The sequence below is a fragment of the Triticum aestivum genome, chromosome 1B, assembly GCF_018294505.1.
Source record: "Triticum aestivum cultivar Chinese Spring chromosome 1B, IWGSC CS RefSeq v2.1, whole genome shotgun sequence".
NCBI classification, from domain to species: domain Eukaryota; kingdom Viridiplantae; phylum Streptophyta; class Magnoliopsida; order Poales; family Poaceae; genus Triticum; species Triticum aestivum.
The window spans coordinates 404,638,149-404,661,565 of NC_057795.1; the positions used below are offsets into that span (position 1 = coordinate 404,638,149).

A 23,417-nucleotide genomic window follows, 5' to 3' on the forward strand; every position below is an offset into this window, starting at 1 on the left:
GGAAAGCATCTCGAAGCTGGAACATTCGTTTTGATGAGGTCGTCACTGGTCTCGGTTTCTTCAATAGCAAAGAGGACGCTTGTTTATACAAAAAGTTAAGTGGGATCTCGATAGTATTTTTGATCTTGTATGTGGATGACATACTACTGATCGTAAATGATATTTCGATGCTAAACTCAGTCAAGGAGTCATTGAATGGCAAGTTTTCGATGAAGGACCTTGGTGAGGCAGTCTATATTTTAGGCATTAAGATCTATAGAGATAGATCAAGAAGGCTGCTCGGCTTGAGCCAGAGCACGTACATAGATAAACTGTTGAAGCAGTTCAACATGAGTGAGGCGAAGAAAGGGTTCTTGCCACTCTCACATGGTATAAGGCTAAGCGAGACTCGGAGTCCTTCGACATCTGATGAGCGAAGTAGGATGAGTAGGATTCAGTATGCCTCGGCAATCGGATCCATCATGTATGCCATGGTATGTACACGGCCTGATGTTTCTTTTGCAATAAGCCTAACAAGTAGATACCAGGCCAACCCAGGTGAGAGTCACTGGGCAAAGGTAAATACTATTTTGAAGTACCTGAAAATGACTAAAGAGATGTTCCTAGTTTATGGACGTGAGGAAGAGCTCGTCGTAAAGGGTTACACCGATACTAGTTTCCAAACCGACAGAGATGATTATCGATCATAGTCCGGACTCTTGTACGTCATGGACGGAGGGGCGGTGAGCTGGATGAGTTCCAAGCAAGATACGGTGGCCGATTCTACCACAGAAGCCGAATACATTGCGGCTTGTGAAGCTACAAAGGAAGGTGTTTGGATTCGAAATTTCCTAGATGGTCTTGGTATTTTCCCAGCCTCGGTAAAACCGTTGGACCTTTATTGTGATAATTCTAGTGCCATCGCACAAGCCAAGGAGCCGAGGAATCACCACAAGGTTAGACACATAGATCAAAAATATCACCTAATACGAAAGATCGTAAAGAATGGTGATGTAGACTTATGCAAAATTCACACGGATGCAAATGTTGCAGATCCGTTGACTAAGCCGCTTCCACAACCCAAGCATAAGGGGCACGTTAGAGCTATGGGCATTCGATGTCTATTTTATTGACTCTAGTGCAAGTGGGAGATTGTTGGAGATATGCCCTAGAGGCACTCATGTATGATGATATTTCCTATGTGTTTATGAATAAAGATAGTCCTTGGACATTATCAATCATGTGTATCAGCAAGTACGTGACTTGTTTGTGGGACTATGCATTGTATGATGACTATCCTAAAAGGTCCCTAGTCGAAAGGGTTGTGCGGACGCGCAGCCGACTAGACTAGCATATGACACGGTCGATGGCTCGGTCTCACTAGCCATGGAGCATTGGATGCTAACCGGATAATATGGACTTGGAAAGGTCTAGTCGGATTCGACGTAGTTGGTTCCGAGTCGAGATAAGGTCCGAGTCAGACAGACCCAACTGTGATACACAGCAATATGTCATCTGTGAGTCTCTAGTACAACATACGTTCTATGTCCTAAGACCTGAGTTGGCGCATGTACTCGGGATGGTGACAGACTTGCTTTGGGCCAACCAAATGCTACTCCGTGACTGGGTAGTTACAAAGGTAGGTTTCGGGTTTGTCCAGTCCCATGCTGCGAGACATGGTCGAGCAAGATGGGATTTGCCCCTCCGATTAGGAGAGATATACTCTGGGGCCCTCATGTGATCCGGACAGGATAAACATGGCCATGCGACAGGGATTATGAGATAATCCGGTTTGTGGTCGGTATCACTGGAACGAGAAAGAGGTCGGGCTAGCACAAGGATGAAAGTCTCGCCCTGAGCCCGACAACATATATCGTGAGGCAAAGGGAACAGAAGTGTGACACATTGTACAGGTTCACCTAACCAGCTTCATAGTCTGCTTGGTGGTCAGCATGCCTTGCTAGAGGCCGCTACCAACCATGCAGGTCGGAGGTGATCCGAACTATGACCAAGCCGACTTGAACATAAGGGGTCGTGCGCTTAAGGGAAGGAACCTACGAGGTCGGTTCGGAAGACACTGGTCGGATGTGAGCCGAACTGGACTTGGAACGCGATCGAGTAGACTTTGGGCTTTAGGGTCCATGCAAGGCCCAAGTGTTGAGCCCACGATGGACGCCTATATAAATTGGAGGTGTGGCACACTCATGCGGTTGATCGCTTCGGTGCTGTGAATAGGGTTTGCATGTGTTGCGAAGAGCCACCTCCACTAGCCGCCGAATGTGTGATCGGGCCTAGCAGTTCGCCGCACGGTGTTCCTCCTGCACGCGCGGATACCGTTAGAGGCGGTGCACTTGCGCTGCTCCGACGAACTGGTACGTGGGATCGGACGACCGGCTGTTCGAGGGAGATCGGACGAGGAGGAGACGATCCACGCGGACGCGCTGCACCAACTCTTCTTTCGCTGCACGTCACTGCGCGTCTAGTGGTAACGAACTGTTATCCATCTCCCATAGCATGTTCCTATTGTTTTGTGTGTAGGAAAATTTTAATTTGCAATCAACGCACCCTACCGTAGATCCCAACAAGAACTCCATTTCATCAGGGGCAGACCTGTGCCACAAGTTAATCGGTGCCTTCACCAATGGCCACTAGGAGCCGGGCCGACCCAGCGACCTACAACTTCTGCAATAGAAGGAAGGAGAAACCCTCCGTAAGTATCTACAAAGATTCAGCAAAGTACATAGAAATATTCCAAATATCCATCCAACAGCTATGATAGTTGGCTTCTAGTCCAATGTGCGCAACCGCCGGATTCATTCTAAGATGAACGTGCGGTTGGCCAAGACTAGGAAGGAGCTCTACACATTGGTGGATAAGTGTGCTTGGATGGAGGAGGGAAGGAAGTTGCCCGGAGAGGAAGATTGCATCAATGTTGATTCAGAGGATGATGATGAATCAACCAATTGGAAGAAGAGCAAGAAGCGTAGTAAGAAGCGGAGGGATAAGGCAGTTATGACTATTGAAGGATCAGGCACCCCTAGTACCGAAAAGATCGCCAAGGCTGAGATCCCCGGCAAGGAGACTGCCGTGTGCACTGATTGCCGGGAAGCTGCGACTGCCGAGAAGCCAGGAAGGCCGATGGGCCATACTTCAAGATCCATCGGACCAAGGGCCACGAGCTTGAAGAGTGCTATCAGGTTGAGTAGTTGGTCAAGAGATAGAGAGCTGAGTAGGAGAAGTGTGACAAGGACAAAGGTCAGAGTGCCACTGGCGGCAAGAGCCCTGGCGATGTAGCAGATCACCCTGGCAAACCCTTTCGGAGCAAAGGAAAACCCGCCAGGGGTCAAGTGAAGGAAGCCTGTGATGATGAGAGTGATGGAGGGGATGAAAAGGAAACTAGTGAGCAAGAGTTTCAGAAGGACACTGATGCTCTGTGCGTTGACGGGGGCGCATATCTGCACACCTCTCACCGACAACTCAAGCGGTGGGCGCAAGAAGTCAATGTCGTGGAACCAGCGCCAGAGGCCCGAAAGCCGCTCAAATGGTCATGTACGCCCACCATCTTTGATGTGGAGGATCATCCTAGCCGTACCACTGTGGTAGGGTGTCTGCCATTGTTGGTTTCTCCAACAATTCGCAACCTCAAAGTCATGAAGATGTTGGTGGACGGCGGGGCCGGACTGAATCTGATTTCCCCAACAGTTATCAGCAAGCTTCAGATAGCAGAGGAAGAGCTAGAGGTTACCGGCACATTTCAAGGAGTTAATCCCGGCAGGAGTCATCCTAAGGGAAAGATCACGTTGCCGGTAACGTTTGAGGGATAACTGAACTACCGGACTGAGAAGATTGTGTTTGACGTGGTTGATCTCCCCTTTCGTACAATGGGATTCTTGGACGCCCGACTCTGGCTAAATTCATGGCGGCATCCCACTATGCCAACAACACCCTGAAGATGCCTGGGCCACTGGGAGTTATCACCATCCCATCAGATGAGAAGGATGCAATCATTTGTGTGGACAAGATGTACCGGGACGCGGTCATGGAAACGGCAGCGGCAGCATCAGTTCCCGCCATGGAGAGTAAAGGAAAGAAGAGGGATTGTAGGACCTCGAATAAAGAGTCCGGGAAGCGTTCCCCCACCGAGTGCACGACACTCATTGACGACGTGCCGGAGTGTTCCAATAGCAAGATATCCAAGTTTGCTGATCCACAAGTGAAAAAGGTCCCGATAGGGCTGGCTGGAGTTGATGGTACTTTCACTATCAGTGCCACCCTCGATGACAAATAGGAAAGCGCGCTCGTTGCCTTCCTGTGGGCGAATATCGATGTGTTTGCATGACAACCATCTGATATCACTGGTGTTCCCAGGGTGGTAATCGAGCACCACCTTATTGTCTACCCACACGCCAGACCTGTTAAACAGAAAGTCCGGAAGCAGGCCTTGGAGAGGCAGCAGTTTATTGCAGAAAAGATCAGGAAGCTTGAGGCAGCTAGTTTGGTCAGCGGAGTACTACATCCCACTTGGCTAGCAAACCCAGTGGTGGTCTGGAAGGTAAACGCGAAGTGGAGGCTTTGCATTTATTTCACAAATCTCAACAAGGCTTGCCCGAAGGACCCATTTCCCTTGCCGCGTATTGATCAGATTGTGGATTCCACTTCAGGCTGTGATTTGCTCCCATTTCTGGATGCATATTCTGGATATCACCAGATCTTCATGTCCAAGGAAGATGAAGAGAAGACCTCGTTCATCACCCCGTGTGGTACATACTGCTTTATCAGCATGCCATTCGGATTAAAGAGTGTCGGGTCTACTTTTGCAAGGGCAGTTGATACGTCTCTGTCGTATCTACTTTTCCAAATACTTTTGCCCTTGTTTTGGACTCTAACTTGCATGATTTGAATGGAACTAACCCGGACTGATGTTGTTTTCAGCAGAACTGCCATGGTGTTATTTTTGTGCAAAAATAGAAGTTCTCGGAATGACCTAAAAATCCACGGAGCAACTTTTCAGATTTAATAAAAAATATTGGCGAAAGAAATAGCGTCAGGGGGCCCACACCCTGTCCACGATGGTGGAAGGCGCCCCCCTAGGGCTCGCCCCTCTGCCTCGTGGGCCCCCTGATGCTCCACCGACTTCAACTCCAACTCCATATATTCACGTTCGGGGAGAAAAAAATCAGAGAGAAGGATTTATCTCATTTTACGATACGGAGCCGCTGCCAAGCCCTAAACTATCTCGGGAGGGCTGATCTGAAGTCCGTTCGGGGCTCCGGAGAGGGGAATCCGTCGCCGTCGTCATCATCAACCTTCCTCCATCACCAATTTCATGATGATTATCGCCGTGCGTGAGTAATTCCATCGTAGGCTTGCTGGACAGTCATGGGTTGGATGAGATTTACCATGTAATCGAGTTAGTTTTGTTAGGGTTTGATCCCTAGTATCCATTATGTTCTGAGATTGATGTTGCTATGACTTTGCCATGCTTAATGCTTGTCACTAGGGCCCGAGTGCCATGATTTCAGATCTGAACCTATTATGTTTTCATGAATAGATGTGAGTTCTTGATCCTATCTTGCAAGTCTATAGTCACCTATTATGTGTTATGATCCGACAACCCTAAAGTGACAATAATCGGGACCACTCTCGGTGATGACCGTAGTTTGAGGAGTTGATGTATTCACTAAGTGTTAATGCTTTGGTCCGGTACTCTATTAAAAGGAGGCCTTAATATCCCTTAGTTTCCAATAGGACCCCGCTGCCACGGGAGGGTAGGACAAAAGATGTCATGCAAGTTCTTTTCCATAAGCACGTATGACTATATTCGGAATACATGCCTACATTACATTGATGAACTGGAGCTAGTTATGTGTCACCCTATGTTATAACTATTACATGAGGAATCGCATCCGACAGAATTATCCATCACTGATCTAATGCCTATGAGCTTTTCACATATTGCTCTTTGCTTAGTTAGCCGTTGCCACTGTTACAATCACTACAAAACTGCTACTGTTGCTTTTGCTATCGTTACCGTTACTTCCATACTACTTTGCTGCAGATATTAAGGTATCCAGGTGTGGTTGAATTGACAACTCAACTGCTAATACTTGAGAATATTCTTTGGCTCCCTTTGTGTCGAATCAATAAATTTGGGTTGAATACTCTACCCTCGAAAACTGTTGCAATCCCCTATACTTGTGGGTTATCAAGACTATTTTCTGGCGCCGTTGCCGGGGAGCATAGCTCTATTCTTTGGTCACTTGGGATTTATATCTGTTGATCACTATGAGGAACTTGAAAGACGAAAGAACTAATATTTTTCCCTCAACTACGAGGGAAGGTAAGGAACTGTCATCTACACTGGTAGAAAAAGAGGCTTCCGTCCAGCCCCATTAGTCGCGAAACTGTAGGAACCGCGACTAATGAAGTCTTTAGTCGCGGTTCGGCAGACGAACCGCGACCAAAGGCTTGGGCCAGGGCGCTCGGTGGCCAGCTGGTGCACGTGAGGGGCTTTAGCCGCGGTTGGCCAGGCCAACCGCGACTAAAGGTGCCCAAAGGCCTTTAGTCGCGGTTGGCCTGGCCAACCGCGACTAAAGCTCCTCCCCTATATATACCAGTTCAGCGCACTCACTTAGCCATTTGGTGCCACTTCTCTTCACAAGGGGGTGTAGGTTTGCTTTTGGTTCCTCTTATGCACACAAGGTGTTTGATGAAATGCCCAACAGCGTGAAACAAACAAGATATGAAGTGTTGGAGCCACACTTGAGGTTCCTCCTCGATCGCGGTTAGCAACTTGAACCTTTCATGCATGTGTGTCATTGATAAAATATGCATGTGTGTTGTTCATTGTTTAATTTCTATTGTTTATAGCTAGTTACTTTAACAAATGCATGATGGTTAATTATATATTTTATATTATAATAATGCAGATGAATCGGCAATGGATGTACGGTAACCGACTCTCCCGCGAGTTCACTATGGGTTTGAAAGATTTCCTCGTAGTGGCTAATGCGAACAAGCAGAAGGGTTTTGTTATCTGTCCATGTGTTGACTGTAAGAATCAGAAGGGTTACTCTTCCTCAAGAGAAGTTCACCTGCACCTGCTTCGGCACGGTTTCATGCCAAGCTATAATTGTTGGACCAAGCATGGAGAAAGAGGGGTTATAATGGAAGAAGATGAAGAAGGGGATGATTTCATCGATGAAAGCTATCTTGCTCATTTCGGTGATACTTTCATGGAGGATGCTGAAGGTGAAGGGGAAGGTGAAGGGGAAGGTGAAGGGGAAGGTGAAGGGGAAGGTGAAGGGGAAGGTGAAGGTGAAGGTGAAGAAGAGGCACGTGATGAGACCGTTGATGATCTTGGTCGGACCATTGCTGATGCACGGAGACGCTGCGAAACTGAAAAGGAGAGGGAGAATTTGGATCGCATGTTAGAGGATCACAGAAAGTCGTTGTACCCTGGATGCGATGATGGTCTGAAAAAGCTGGGTTGCACACTGGATTTGCTGAAATGGAAGGCACAGGTAGGTGTAGCTGACTCGGCATTTGAAAACTTGCTGAAAATGTTGAAGAATATGTTTCCAAAGAATAACGAGTTGCCCGCTAGTACGTACGAAGCAAAGAAGGTTGTCTGCCCTCTAGGTTTAGAGGTTCTGAAGATACATGCATGCATCAACGACTGCATCCTCTACCGCGGTGAATACGAGAATTTGAATGAATGCCCGGTATGCACTGCATTGCGTTATAAGATCAGAGGCGATGACCCTGGTGACGATGTTGAGGGCGGGAAACCCAGGAAGAGGGTTCCCGCCAAGGTGATGTGGTATGCTCCTATAATACCACGGTTGAAACGTCTGTTCAGGAACAAAGAGCATGCCAAGTTGTTGCGATGGCACAAAGAGGACCGTAAGTCGGACGGGGAGTTGAGACACACCGCAGATGGAACGCAATGGAGAAAGATCGACAGAGAGTTCAAAGATTTTGCAGCTGACGCAAGGAACATAAGATTTGGTCTAAGTACAGATGGCATGAATCCTTTTGGCGAGCAGAGCTCCAGCCATAGCACCTGGCCCGTGACTCTATGCATCTACAACCTTCCTCCTTGGTTGTGCATGAAGCGGAAGTTCATTATGATGCCAGTGCTCATCCAAGGTCCGAAGCAACCCGGCAACGACATTGATGTGTACCTAAGGCCATTAGTTGATGAACTTTTACAGCTATGGGGCAGACCTGGTGTCCGTGTGTGGGATGAGCACAAAAAAGAGGAATTTAACCTACGAGCGTTGCTTTTTGTAACCATCAACGATTGGCCTGCTCTTAGTAACCTTTCGGGACTGTCAAATAAGGGATACAATGCATGCACGCACTGCTTACATGAGACTGAAAGTGTACATTTGCCAAATTGTAAGAAGAACGTGTACCTTGGGCATCGTCGATTTCTTCCGAAAATTCATCCAGTAAGAAAGAAAGGCAAGCATTACAACGGCAAGGCAGATCACCGGCCGAAGCCTGCGGAATGCACTGGTGCTGAGGTATTTGATATGGTCAAGGATTTGAAAGTCATCTTTGGAAAGGGTCCTGGCGGACAATCAGTTCCGAAGGGAGCTGACGGGCACGCAGCCATGTGGAAGAAGAAATCTATATTCTGGGAGCTAGAATATTGGAAAGTCCTAGAAGTCCGCTCTGCAATCGACGTGATGCACGTTACGAAGAATATTTGCGTGAACCTCCTAAGCTTCTTGGGCGTGTATGGGAAGACAAATGATACAAAGGAAGCACGGCAGGACCAGCAACGTTTGAAAGACCCTGATGACCGACATCCGTAATGGTTTCATGGTCGTGCCAGCTACGCTCTGACCAAAGAAGAGAAGGTCATATTTTTTGAATGCCTGAGCAGTATGAAGGTCCCGTCTGGATTCTCGTCCAATATAAAGGGAATAATAAACATGGCGGAGAAAAAGTTCCAAAACCTGAAGTCTCACGACTGCCACGTGATTATGACGCAATTGCTTCCGATTGCTTTGAGGGGGCTCCTGCCGGAAAATGTTCGAGTAGCCATTGTGAAGCTATGTGCATTCCTCAATGCAATCTCTCAGAAGGTAATCAATCCAGAAGATCTACCACGGTTACAGAACGATGTGATCCAATGTCTTGTCAGTTTCGAGTTGGTGTTCCCGCCATCCTTCTTCAATATTATGACGCACCTCTTGGTTCACCTAGTCGAAGAGATTTTCATTCTCGGTCCTGTATTTCTACACATGGATTGACTGTAACGAGTGCCAGAGAACAAGCGGCCAACTTAGGTATTACTCTTCGTGAACTGTTAGGCCTTGATGAGGCGCCAGTGAAGGAGGTAGTAATTACATATGTGAAGAATGGGCCTCTCGTCGAGCCTGCGCAGGAACATGATCTACCTCCACAAATGAAAGGTCTGCTGAAATGGTACAAGGGTTACATAAAAAATAAAAACGCCAAAGAATATATTTATGCGGAAGTTAGATATGAGCATCACTTCAAACATTACTATGTACAAATTCATCTGAGTGAATTGTTCCAGCTTTTCAATCTGCGCGAGCTCGACAAATCTATCATCAGTTGCTACGTTCTGTAAGTGATTTATTTCTACCCCATCTCGTTCATATTGCCTGCACTATATATATGTCCTAACTATATTGTTGTGTCCGCTATTATACATGCAAAATGAAGATTAAGGAATGCAGAGTAAGGAACATCCGTGATGTTGGGTTCATTGACCCACACATCGTTAATGGATATGTGTTGGAGCATCACCCCGCCGACATGGAGGCAGACCTGTGGCAGTTTCTTACAAAGCAGGAACTCAAAAGTGATATTCTATTTCCTTACCATTTTGGGTGAGTGTTTCTGTCTTGAGCACATTCTCTTTTGTTTACTCCATGCATGGTATGTGGCCGGCTAATCGATGAGTTATGCATGACGTACTGTGCATGTATCGTGTCCGCAGGTTCCACTGGATTCTGCTAGTAATTAAAGTTGACACCTCAGAATGTCTCGTCCACGACTCTCTGAATAAGGATCCAAAGCTTTGGGTCGACATGAGAAGAATGCTGCAGAAGTAATTATTTTCATTCATTTGCGCTCTATATCGATCGTCCTATTTCGTTCATTTCCTAATATCAAGTAACTAATAACTCTCTTGTTCATTTAATTTTCTTTGCCTCGTAGGGTTTGGAGACGGTTCGTAGATACAAAGGTCGGTGAATTCAAAAAAGAGCTAGAATTCAAAAGGGCAAAGGCTAAGAATGGTGAGGATATTCAGCCAGCGGGGACCAATCTATGTGCATACTATGTCTGTGAGATGATCCGGAGATACACCTTTGAGCGGGTTCCGAGTGATACCAATGCTCAGAGGAATAACCTCCGGATGATGCTTAGTCCAGAAGCTCGCTTCCGACCACTTCAAGAGGAACTAGCTGGATGGTTCAGGAGGGAAGTCCTCCATCCTAAAGGAGAACACCATTACGAGGACGTAGAACTTTATATGCATTAAATTATGTATGGAAACTTGTTCAAAATTGTATATGGTCATCCGATGATATTGAATATATATTGTATATTCCTCTTGAATTCTTTTTGGTTCTAATTTCAAATTTGTTTGAAATTGTACATTCATATGCATGTATGTAGTACCGTAGAATATGTGAAACTCCTTCAAAATTAAAATAAAGCACAAAAGAAATAAAACAATACAAATTAAATAGAAAACAGGTTTAAGGGGGGGGGGCTAAAACCCTAAACCTGCGGCGGCCTTTAGTCGCGGTTGGCCAGAAGAACCGCGACTAAAGGTCCTCCGCCCCGACGGCCACCTGGCGCCCGCGTGGACGGGCCTTTAGTCGCGGTTCTTAAGCAACCGCGACTAAAGGGTGGGGCCTTTAGTCGCGCCCGTTCGGTCGCGGTTGCGCAACCGCGACTAATGGCAGTTGCGAACCGCGACCAAAGGCCCTTTTTCCACCAGTGCTAGCTCTGCACTTGATTCACCTTCTGTTTTGAGTAAACTTGCGACACCTAAACCTGCTTCTGCTATTAATTCTGATATGTCGCATGTTATTGATGATGCCACTTCTGCTATGAATGATGCTTATGATGAAACTACTTCTATGCTTGATAGTACTGTGCCATTAGGTGAATTTCTTGATGAACAACTTGCTAGGGCTAGAGAGAATGAAAATTTTGAAACTGATAATATTTATGAAAGTGATGATGAAGATTCTACCCCTAGGTATGAATTGCCTATTGTGCCTGAGGGTTATGTTATGGATGAAGAAACTGCTAGAGATTTTCTTGCTTGCAATGATAGATCTGATCTTAAGAAATTATTAGCTAAGCTGAAAGAAAAGTCTCTGAATGCTAGAATGAAATATGACCCTGCTTTTGCTACTTCACCTATTTGTGTTACTGATAAGGATTATGATTTCTCTGTCGATCCTGAGATAATTACTTTGGTTGAATCTGATCCTTTTTATGGCTATGAATCTGAAACTGTTGTGGCACAATCTTACTAAGTTAAATGATATAGCCACCATATTCACTAATGATGAGAAAACTCGCTACTATTATATTCTTAAGCTATTTCCGTTCTCATTAAAGGGTGATGCTAAAACTTGGTTTAATTCTCTTGATCCTGGTTGTGTGTGTAGTCCCCAGGATATGATTTATTACTTCTCTGCAAAATATTTCCCCGCTCATAAGAAACAGGCTGCCTTAAGGGAAATATATAATTTTGTGCAAATTGAAGAAGAGAGTCTCCCACAAGCTTGGGGGAGGCTTCTCCAATTACTTAATGCTTTGCCTGATCATTCTCTCAAGAAAAATGAAATACTTGATATCTTTTATAATGGACTAACCGATGCTTCCAGAGACCACCTGGATAGTTGTGCTGGTTGTGTTTTCAGGGAAAGAACAGTCGATCAAGCTGAATTGCTATTGAATAATATGTTGACTAACAAAAACAATTGGACGCTTCCTGAACCAACTCCTAAGCCAACTCCGAAAAGGGGTGTTTTATTTCTCAGTCCTAAAGATATGCAAGAGACAAAGAAATCTATGAAAGAAAAAGGTATTAAAGCTGAAGACGTTAAGAATTTACCTCCTGTTGAAGAAATACACAACCTTAATATACCACCTGCTGAAGAAATACATGGTCTTGATAACCCGACACAGGTAGTAAAGGTAAATTCTCTCTATAGATATGATAAAGTTGAAATCCCGTCTACTAAGTTTGCTAGCCAATGCTTGGATGAGTTTGATGACTTTATGGCTAGACAAGAAAACTTCAATGCTTATGTTGGTAGACAATTGAAAAGTAATGCTTATATGATTGGACACTTGAGTGATTATATGTCTAGAGTTAAGAATGAACTTAAACTCATTAGTAAACATGCTTCTATGGTTACCACTCAAGTAGAACAAGTGCTTAAGGCTCAAAATGATTTGCTCAATGAATTAAATGATAATGTTGTTAGAGTTATGACTAGAACGGGTAAAATGACTCAGGAACCTACGTATCCTGAGGGTCACCCTAAGAAAGTTGAGCAAGATTCTTAGAGGAATAATGTTGATGCACCTAGTCCTTCTAAGAAGAAGAATAAAAATGATAGGAGTTTGGATGCTCCTAGTGAACCTGTTATAGACACACCTGAGAATCCCAGTTATATTTCTATTTCTGATGCTGAAGCACAATCTAGTGATGAACATGAACCTAGTGATAATGGTAACGATGATGTTCATGTTGATGCTCAACCTAGCAATAATAATGATGTAGAGGTTGAACCTGCTGTTGATCTTGATAACCCACAATCAAAGAATCAACATTATGATAAGAGAGACTCTGTTACTAGAAAGCACGGTAAAGAAAGAGAACCATGGGTTTAGAAACCCATGCCTTTTCCTCATAAGCCATCCAAGAAAAAGGATGGTGAGGATTTTGAGCGCTTTGCTGAAATGATTAGACCTATCTTTTTGCGTATGCGTTTGACTGATATGCTTAAGATGAATCCTTATGCTAAGTACATGAAAGATATTATTACAAATAAAAGAAAGATACCGGAAGCTGAAATTTCCACCATGCTTGCTAATTATACTTTTAATGGTGGAATACCAAAGAAACTAGGAGATCCAGGAGTACCAACTATACCTTGCTCCATTAAAAGAAACTATGTTAAAACTGCTTTATGTGATCTTGGAGCCGGTGTTAGTGTTATGCCTCTCTCTTTATATCGTAGACTTGAATTGAGTAAGTTGACACCTACTGAAATATCTTTTCAAATGGCCGATAAATCAACTACTATACCTATCGGTATTTGTGAGGATGTGCCTGTTGTGGTTGCAAACGGTACTATCCTAACGGACTTTGTTATTCTTGATATTCCCGAGGACGATAGTATGTCGATTATCCTTGGTAGACCCTTTTCAATACTGCATGGGATGTTATTGATTGCAACAAAGGCAATGTCACTTTTTGTGTTAATGGTAATGAGCATACGATACACTTTCCGAGGAAACAACCTCAAGTCCACAGTATAAATTCTATTAGAAAAATCCCATCGATTATTATTGGAAGTTTTGAATTTCCTCTTCCTACTGCCAAGAAGAAATATGATATTCTTATTATTGGGGATGTACATATCCCCGTTGAGGTAACCTAGTGTTATTCGAAATTTCTCCGGTTTCATGCGATTCGGAATGAGTTTGTTAACAAGACTTGATCAACCTTGTTAGTGGATTCCTTTTGATGAGCATGAGATGGATGAAGTTAGAAAGCACAACCTTCTGTACCCTCCTTTTACTTTCTGTTCTTTAGATTAAATAAAGCAAAAATAGTATTTTTGTCTGTTTTCTGATTTATCCTTGCAATAGAAAATTCCCCAAAAATAAAAGTTCTCCAAATGCCCTGAAAATGAAATATGATTTTTTCTGGAATATTTAAGAATATTTGGCACTGAGAACACATCAGGGGGAGCAAGCACCTGGCCACGAGGGTCCAGGGCACGCCCACCCCCCTAGGGCGCACCCCTGCCTCGTGGGCCCCTGGTGACCCCCCTCCACTCATTCCTGCACCCACACACTTCTTCTTCCTCCCAAAAAAAATCACCATCCAGCTCAAGCACGAGTTATAGCTCATTTTGCTGCCATTTTCGATCTCCTTGCTCAAAGCTCCACTCACAAAACTGCTTTGGAGGATTGTTCTTTGGTATGTGACTCCTCCAATGGTCCAATTAGTTTTTGTTCTAGTGCTTTATTCATTGCAATTTTTTGCTGCTAAGGTGACCCTATTCTTGAGCTTGCATGTCAAATTTATATGGTCCCAAGTAGTTTCAATGCATGATATAGTCTCTAGGCACTTGTGGGAGTAGTTGCTATCAATTTTGTTGAGTTTGGTTCAATTTTATTTTGAGTTACTAAAAAATTCAGAAATTTTTCAGAGGAAGAATTATGTCTAGGAAAATGTACCAAGGCGGTTCTTCAAGGAAGCAAGGACACAGGCTCGCAATACATGAGTCGGGTGATGAACCACCAAGGGAAGCTCAAGTGCGGCCTTGTGAATGGCCGTCGGAAGATTTTATGGTCCAGGCAGGCATTAAGGATGAATTTGACGCGTATGCATAATGCAGATCTTGAGGACTTTATGTCAGATAAGTGCTCCCAACACTACTACCTTACTGACTCCTTTGTGAGAAGGTTTAAATTCACATCTTCGCGCAATTCTCACACTGTTTTATTTGATCTCTATGATAAATCATATACCATGGACCTAGAAGATTTTAGTATTGCTTGTAAACTCCCGCAGTGGGGCAATGTCAATGAACCCCGTAAATTTGAATATAAAGACTTTCTTGCTAGTATCACTGTGGGCGAATCTAGAGAAATCAGACAAGCTACCATAGGGAGCATTCGTTTTTCTGCTATACATTATTTTGCTCTCTTCATAGGTAGATGCATTAACGGTAAAGATGAAGCTTGTCACATGTGTGTTCTGGATCTTAGTGTTCTCAATAGTGATGTATTAGGTGATAAACAATATAAATTGGGGGCAATTGTTGCACGTAGGTTGCATAATAATGGTTTAGATGGAGACTTGTTTGGAGGGATTTATGCAACCCGTGTGGCTAATTATCTTGGTGTACCCATACATGGAAGTGATATGGAGTTGCCTCCTGCTTATCTAGATTATAATGCCATGGTTAGCCATCAGTTTCTAGAGAGGAATGAACAGTTCCTCCAACACCGACTAATCTTTGACAGACGTCGCACTGTCCATGTTGCTCTCCCTACTCCTGGTTTCTTTGACTTCCAGGCAAAAAGGAGATATATTATAACCAGGGAGGAGGCGAACGAGTGCGAGAGAAAGACGGAGGAGCCCGCCTCCAAGCTGCAGCTCGGGAGGCAGTAACTGCTACATCTCAGTACGACCCCAGCTACCACTTTGATCCATGTGCATAGACCAACTTAGGCCAAAAGCCTAAGCTTGGGGGAGTACGTATTTCTCATCGACATTACATTCATGATCACACACTCATTCTAGTTGTCGGTTCTCATCCTTTTTCATTGTACTATCCATGCTAGTTTATTTTCTTTTTCTTGCCTTCTTCTTGTGTGTTTGAATAACCTTAAGAAAAAACAAAAAATTAGTTGTAGCTTTTAGCTAGTTTACTTTCCATGCCTGTAGTAGTAGTAATTAAAATAAAACCCAAAAAGATTTCTTGTTCTTCTTTTGCTTGTTGGGAGCTTTCCCGTGTAAATAGTTTTATTTCTTTACTTTTCTTTGGGGGTCAAGAGGAGAAGACCAAGATGAAAATGTTGAGTGGCTCTCATATGCATGATTGTTGATTTAACCAAGGGCCCATATTACCTTGTCTTCTCCCTTGAATTGAATGCTTGCAGATTCCAGCTTAGTCCAATGCACGTGCACTATTATTATTATCCACATCGTTCAGTCGTGCAAGTGAAAGGCAATAATGACGATATATGATGGACTGATTGAGATGAGAGAAGCTGGTATGAACTCGACCTCTCTTGTTTTTGTAAATATGATTAGTTCATCGTTCCTGATTCAGCCTATTATGAATAAACATGTTTGTAATGACAACTAGATATTATAGTTGCTTATGCCATGCTTAATTAGCTAGGAGTTTATAATGGTTTACCTTGCGTGCCAACATGCTATTAAAATGGTTGTGATGTGGTATGATAGGGTGGTATCCTCCTTTGAACGATTCGAGTGACTTGACTTGGCACATGTTCACGCATGTAGTTGAAACAAAATCAACATAGCCTTCACGATATTTATGTTCATGGTTGATTATATCCTACTCATGCTTGCACTCAGTGTCGATTAATTTTAATGCATGTTCATGACTATTGTCGCTCTCTAGTTGGTCGTTTCCCAGTCTCTTGCTAGCCTTCACTTGTACTAAGCGGGAATACTGCTTGTGCATCCAAAATCCATAAACCCGAAAGTTATTCCATATGAGTCCACCATACCTTCCTATATGCGGTATTTACCTGCCGTTCCAAGTAAATTTGTATGTGCCAAACTTCAAACCTTCAAATGAAATTCTGTTTTGTATGCTCGAGCAGCTCATATATCAACTAGGGTTTTTTGTATCTTCCATGTTAGGCGGGTTATTCTCAAGAGGAGTGGACTACACTCCTCACTCATGAGAAAATGGCTGGCAACCGGGATGCCCAGTCTTATGCTCAAATCAAATCAAAATAATTGCAAACAAAACTCCCCCAGGATTGTTGTTAGTTGGAGGCACCCGTTGTTTCGGGCAAGCCATGGATTGATGCTTGTTGGTGGAGGGGGGGTATAAACTTTACCATTCTGTTTGGGAACCGCCTATAATATGTGTAGCATGGAAGATATCGAGATCTCTCGGTTGTTATGTTGACAATGAAAGTATACCACTCAAAATATTATTTATCTCTATTTCAAAATCGAGCTCTAACACCTCTAAAAATCTCTGCTTCCCTCTACGAAGGGCCTATCTATTTAAAACAATACAGAGGCTTGCCAACTCACCTTCAGGAGGGTCCCCCGATTTCAGTCTTCGTTGACCGTTGGATGATGGTCAAAATAGTCTTCTACGTGATCTGAAACGTCGGATGGTTGCGCTGCTCATTTTCACCGCGTGGTAACCTCGCATTGGTCAATAAAGTGTGGGCTCATGTGATGTGCTGGTTGGCTGGGTCAACCGTTTCGTGGTGCGTGCGCACCCTATGCCTGCATGCCGCGTGCACATCGCGCCGTTTGCGGGAGATCCTACGAGAGCCACACCCATTGGTCACCGACATGCACAAACCCTACCCTTTCCAGCTCTCCCAAATCGATGCAGCCGCCTCCCCTCTCCCTCCCTTCCTCCCAAAACACGCCGGCCGCCTCCTCTCCACTTGCCATACCGCGTCCCCGCTGCCGCCATGGCCTCTTTAGGAGGCACGCCCCTCCATGGTGCGAAGCAGCAGACCAGGATCTGGATGAGGAAGAGGAGATCCGGGCGCCCCAACGGTGAATCGATCGATGCGAGGTGACGACGAGCTCCTCCGTACACGGGGGAGCAGCGACGCCGGAGATCCATTCGGCGCATGCGGGTCGAAGCTGCAGCGCTCCGGTCCCCAAGGCGCCTACAGGCTCGCTTCCTCCATCCTCCCACGTCGATCGCACCCCTCCTCCTGCATCTCACCCATCTCGATGGATGGCGTGCGGGCACGGAGGCGAGGTTCTCCGGCGGCGGCGGGAACCTCCAGGCAGAGAGCGACCCCATGGATCCGTCCCTTTAGGAGAGAAGGAAGGAGAGGAGACATGCCATGGAGATGGGATGAGTGCGCGACCCCAGGATTTTGCGCTGCCGTCTTCTTTCGCCGGTCGGTGCCCTGGAAGAGCGACACCAGCCAGGTAGGCCTCTCCCTCCTCTCCATACTCCACATGAGGTGTGCAGGTCACCGCCGTGACATATCGTCTCTGCTCTCACGGTTCTGCCTTACTTGCAGCGTGTGTGATGTGTGCGTGCTTACTGATGTGTGGCAATTTCTTAATTATAAGTCCCAGTTTATGCACTTTCTAGAAGGATGACGGTGAGGAGGGGCTACCTTTCCCTAGGAGAGGATCCTAACTGAACTTTGCATTAAAGCTTTGTGTGTGTTTCTCCTTAATCTTTGTGTAAATTCAGAGTTCTAATCATCTTCTTGGTGTTTGCTGGTTTTAGGCATTGTATGGGATGGGTCTATCATGTTGGTATTAGTTGTAGACTTCCTTGCTGAACCCTACAGGGAGCAATGCATCACCAGTTTGCTTCTAGAGAAGGAAGGGGAAGAGGTGAACCTGCTTGTTCTTCATTGGTTCCTAAATAAATATCTAATCTGTAATATTTTGTTATATCTATGCTCAGTTACAATTACAACATGGGGCTTCAAGTGTCTATTACTATGGATCACCAATATTTTTTTATATCCGTGCATTTCAGTTATGACTAAGTGCCACACCAATGAATGTGAATGTCTGTTCAGGTAATAAGTATCACCATTAGCAATTTCGGTTTGTCTCCATAGTCTATTTGTGTCCCATGTCCTTTCAGTACCTTCTTCTATTTTCCTGCATTTTCGCGTACCATGCTGCAATGTTGCATTAGTTTTTGGCCGAAACTTCTTGCCTAGATATGGCCATTTTATTTTTGCTACACCATGGTTAGTTAGCTGAGCCATTTAAATACAATTTCAGGGTTTTCTTGTTGCTACTATTCCCCGTGGATATTCAAGAGGCAACTTGGCACCTAATGTCAGCAACGTGCTTATCGGTGACGAGGGAAATGAAAGAAGGCTGCAATGGAATTTGTACTAGGTATGTTTCTCCGTTTCCTCAACTCTCTCAATCTTCATCCCAACTCCCGCCTATAGAGATGATATTGGTCTGTAACTAGGTTCAAATATTTCCTTCCTTACATTAAGCAACTTCCCTCGAAAAATAATGTTTCATCGTTGTGCCTCTAAAAAATCATTGTGCCTCTTACAGACTACAATACCTATTACAAACTACAGCTTACCTGTAACTCCAAGTCCTATCATAATCTTGGTGGAATCTGGAAGACATAAAGCATATGTACCAATAGACCAAAAAATCCTCTCTATTGTAAAATAAAAGAATTAAGAACTTATAGTACATAGAAAATAGTGGTATTAGTTGAAACACCATTGTAAAGAGCAATTTCAGTTCAGTGAAGATTCTGTCCCTTGTGGTAGGCATTCTTTGCAAATTCTTTAGCTTAATTGATGTGCACTCGTTGTAATTTTCAGTAGCAAGTGCATCACGTATTTGGTTAATGCATTGTTTTTTCTTTTCCATCCATAATGATATTTGAAGACAAGGAATTAGTATGAGATGCTTTGGGGGGTTCAAACACTAGGGTAAGATTAAACACATGTGCTAAATTGGCAGTCCTTCATCCAAATTTTCTTGATAATGATACACCATTTGGCGACAAGTTCTCTAGAAAACTGGTATTTTTATGACACATGGTCGTGTAGCTGTGATCAAAGAACTTGGTAAGATATAGTGGGAAAGGGACCAGAAATGCGGTCTGTATGACCGAAAACATCCTGAACAAGTGAACATATGGTTGTTTATTATTTATTATGCTCTGTTTTTTAGGAAACTATCTGAACTCTTCTGAGGGTCGTTCGTTCTCTATTGTTTTTCTTTAGAAGTTTCTCCACGATGGCACTTTCCACCTAGAAAGAGCATCAAGGCCGGCGACCCCGTTTTTGTTAGGATGGAAGATAAATTATTGTTAAATTTTTTTGATTTCCTTTATTCCATAAATAACAATACAAGATATGTTTGGGCCACATGATTCTATTCCAAAAATTTAAACAACTTAGCAATTAACGGCGCATCTGTTATCTATTTGTTTATAATGATCTCGACTATTTTGCAACATATAGTGCATTTCCAGGGGTAACCCTTTTTCTTATTTATTTTTTCGCTATGCTCTCTGAAGATCAGATTTTGGCCATATAATTGCCGGTGACTGGAAGTCTAAAACTGAAGATAGGGCAGATTGTTTTGATTCCGATTACTTGGAGATCTTGTGGCTTGCTGTCCCTGGATCAGTCAGACCTACGGCAGCATCAACTCGTTGATCCTAGAGGCCATGGTTCTCGAGGTAAGAAATATAAGCACACTAGAGAGAATCCCTATGCCATATGAACAAATCTCTTTCTCATCCATGCAATCTCTTCATATCTCAAATCCCCGCCGAAGTGCCTTCACCTTGATATCGGCACATATGACTTCAGGATGGTTGTAATATTTATTTTAGAGGATCTGCACTTCGAGAAACAAAGTATATGTAAGCTATTAGGAAGCCTGAAAGATTCATAAAAATAGTAAGCATATGAGTTCTGATAAATCAAACGGCACCTCTTATCAATCATTGTAATGGATGTTCTGCAAGATAAACATTATTTGACTAGCTCCCCTTAATTAGTGGGACTTGAGAGTAATGTAGAATGTTTATTTTAGCAGTCTTTAAGGTGCAAAATATGTGTTCTGTGATACCAGTTTCTTGCTTTATTTTGCTAACTGATCACAACTACCATTTTAGTGAACACATTATGAGCTGGAAATTGTACATTAGAAACTCTTGACAACGCATTGCAAGTTCCATGTTGGGATCCTTCGCTATATATTCCAGGCAGAAGATTGAATGGAAAATCAAGATGAACATTTGTGTGTGTGTGAGAATTTGTATCTCTTTACTTAATCTGAAATCTAAAGTAGTAATTCTCAGCCTCAGGGCTATGTGGTGCGCTCGAAGTGACAGAAAAGGAAGATATTTGGGCATATGAACCCTGGAAAGAGTTTGATGGTAGCATAGAGAAAGCAGGTAGTCAGTACCAAATGAAGAGAAATATTGGAATCATGTCATTCCTAGGAGGCAGTTTTCCGGTTGATCCGAGATATATTTGTTGCTATACCAAGTGCGACTTTTCTTTATAGGGGAAACATTTTCCTACATTCTTTTAAACAGTATGGTCCTTCTATGGTAGCAAACTCTGGTCAAGTATCTTTCATTTCCTATACTGAGAAGTAGCTTTACTTTTTCTTGACAGTATGGTTGTGTTAACTACTAAATGCTAAGGTTCCTTTGTTTGTTGACATAAATTTCCCTGGTTCCTTCTGATCTGGAAAATCTTACTTTGGTATTGTGTCCGTTCAGTTTTGCATGCTTGCTCATAGATAATGCATCTCACCAGAACGACAGTGCTTATATATAGCTGCAACAGTTATGTTATACTTCTGCACTACGCCTCATGCGTGTGTTTATTGCATCATTATGGTGTCCACTTGGATTGTCATATTATTAATTGTAAAGGTGAAATAGGTATAAAAATGGATATGAAGTAATGCCAAGTTAAAAGCGAAATTTGTTAGGCTGGAAATATTTTTTCATGAAAACTATCCTTGCAGAAAAGAATACCTTTATCCTGATAGGCATGGAAACATTGGTTCGCATCGAGTGCATCATCTCTAAAGAGCTACTATGTATGGTCAGCGGACATGCTTGCTTATTCCTGTAACATATCATTACTCTATTATAACACCCACGATGGCGCTATATCGCCCACGTGTCGAAGCACGACTTAGAGGCATAACCGCATGATGGTTTTGTCGCAAGAAGGGTCATCTTCACATAATCCCATGTAATGAACAAGAATGGGATAAAGAGTTGGCTTACAATCGCCACTTCACACAATGAACATATAATTCATACATCATTCAGAGTACACACATAGTCCGACTACGGACGAAGCCAAAAGAAAAGAAGATAACCCAACTGCTAGATCCCCGATCGTCCCAACTGGGGTCCACTACTGATCATCAAGAAACGAAACATAGTAACAACCAAGGTCCTCATCGAACTCCCATCTCAGCTCGGTTGCATCACCTGCACTGGTATCATCGGGACCTGCAACTGTTGTGATAGAATTGGTGAGTCACGAGGACTCAACAATCTCAAAACCTGCGAGATCAAGACTGTTTCAGCTTAAGGATAGGAAGTGGTAATGAGGTGGAGTTGCAGCAAGCACTGAGCAAATATGGTGGCTAACATACGCAAACAAGAGTGAGAAGAGAAGCAACGGAACGGCCGAGAAGCTAGAAGTGATCAAGAAGTGATCCTGAAACTGCTTACGCACAATCATAACACAAAGACCGTATTCAATTCCCGGACTCCGCCAAAAAGAGACCATCACGGCTACACACGCGGTTGATGTGTTTTGATTCGAATCTGGTGTCAAGTTCTCAACAACCGGATATTAACAAATTTTCATCTGCCACATAACCGTGGGCACGGCTCTTGAACGTTTATACCCTGCAGGGGTGTCCCAACTTAGCCCATCAAAAGCTCTCACGGTCAATGAAGGATATTCCTTCTCCCGGGAAGACCCGATCAGTCTCAGAATCCCGGTTTACAAGACATTTCGACAATGGTAAAACAAGACCAGCAAGACCGCCCGATGTGCCGACAAATCCTGATAGGAGTCGCACGTATCTCATTCTCACGGCACACCGGATGAGCCAGACGTCGGGTTGGCATAGACCCTGGTTGCCCAGGGGGCGCCGGACATCGCCCAGGTTGGACCAACACTCAGAGGAGCACTGGCCCAAGGGTTTAAAATAAAGATGGCCCTTGAGTCTGCAAAACCCAAGGGAAAAAGGCTTAGGTGGCAAATGTTAAAACCAAAGTTGGGCCTTGCTGGAGGAGTTTTATCCAAAGCGAACTGTCAAGGGGGTCCCATAAATCACCCAACCGCGAAAGGAACACAAAATCAAGGAACATAACACCGGTATGACGGAAACAAGGGTGGCAAGAGTGGAACAAAACACCAGGCATAAGGCCGAGCCTTCCACCCTTTACCAAGTATATAGGTGCATTAATTAAATAAGAGATATTGTGATATCCCAACATAATCTTCTCCATCATGGAGCAATCTTCAACTTCACCTGCAACTAACAACACTATAAGAGGGGCTGAGAAAAGCGGTAACATAGCCAAGCAACGGTTTGCTAGGAAGGGTGAAAAGGTTAGAGGCTGACATGGCAATTTGGGAGGCATGGTAAAGCAAGTGATAGGTAGCGCAGCATAGCGATAGAACGAAGCAACTAGCAAGCAAAGATAGAAGTGATATCGAGGGTAATGGTCATCTTGCCTGAAATCCCGCTAGGAAGAAGAACGAGTCCATGAAGACAAACGGACGTGGTCAAACGAATCCCCACAACTCCGGAACAAAACCAAAGCTAACGAGAGAAGCAAACTGGAAAGAAGCAAGCAACATGGTAAACACACAAGCATAAACATGGCATGATGCACAATCAAGTATGATGCATGTCCGGTTTAAAAATGCAT

The 23,417-nt window shown here is 43.9% G+C and overlaps 1 protein-coding gene across 13 annotated transcripts; it reads left to right on the forward strand.

The window, feature by feature from the left end:
• The first annotated feature begins 17,287 nt into the window (after positions 1-17,287).
• On the forward strand, positions 17,288-21,119 carry LOC123127562 (uncharacterized). Of its 13 annotated transcripts, none has more exons than XR_006462639.1 (4): positions 17,288-17,908; positions 18,219-18,328; positions 18,477-18,850; positions 20,007-21,119. XR_006462639.1 is itself a non-coding variant. In XM_044547313.1 (4 exons), exons 1-4 carry the CDS (start codon positions 18,289-18,291, stop codon positions 20,146-20,148), a joined length of 345 nt encoding a protein of 114 aa, XP_044403248.1. In that variant the 5' UTR covers positions 17,918-18,288; the 3' UTR covers positions 20,149-21,119. The 13 variants fall into 13 exon arrangements, 2 of the variants coding, with proteins under 2 accessions (XP_044403241.1, XP_044403248.1); XR_006462641.1 differs by having other exon boundaries at positions 18,731-18,850; XR_006462651.1 differs by having other exon boundaries at positions 18,731-18,850; positions 20,012-21,119.
• The last annotated feature ends 2,298 nt before the right edge of the window (positions 21,120-23,417 follow it).

Coding starts and splice junctions, on each gene's coding strand:
- LOC123127562 (XM_044547306.1), top strand. CDS start 17,709: ATGGCGTGCGGGCACGGAGGCGAGGTTCTCCGGCGGCGGCGGGAACCT. Junction 17,909..18,730: donor GGAAGAGCGACACCAGCCAG/GTAGGCCTCTCC, acceptor ATACAATTTCAG/GGTTTTCTTGTTGCTACTAT. Junction 18,851..20,006: donor TGCAATGGAATTTGTACTAG/GTATGTTTCTCC, acceptor TGCTCTCTGAAG/ATCAGATTTTGGCCATATAA.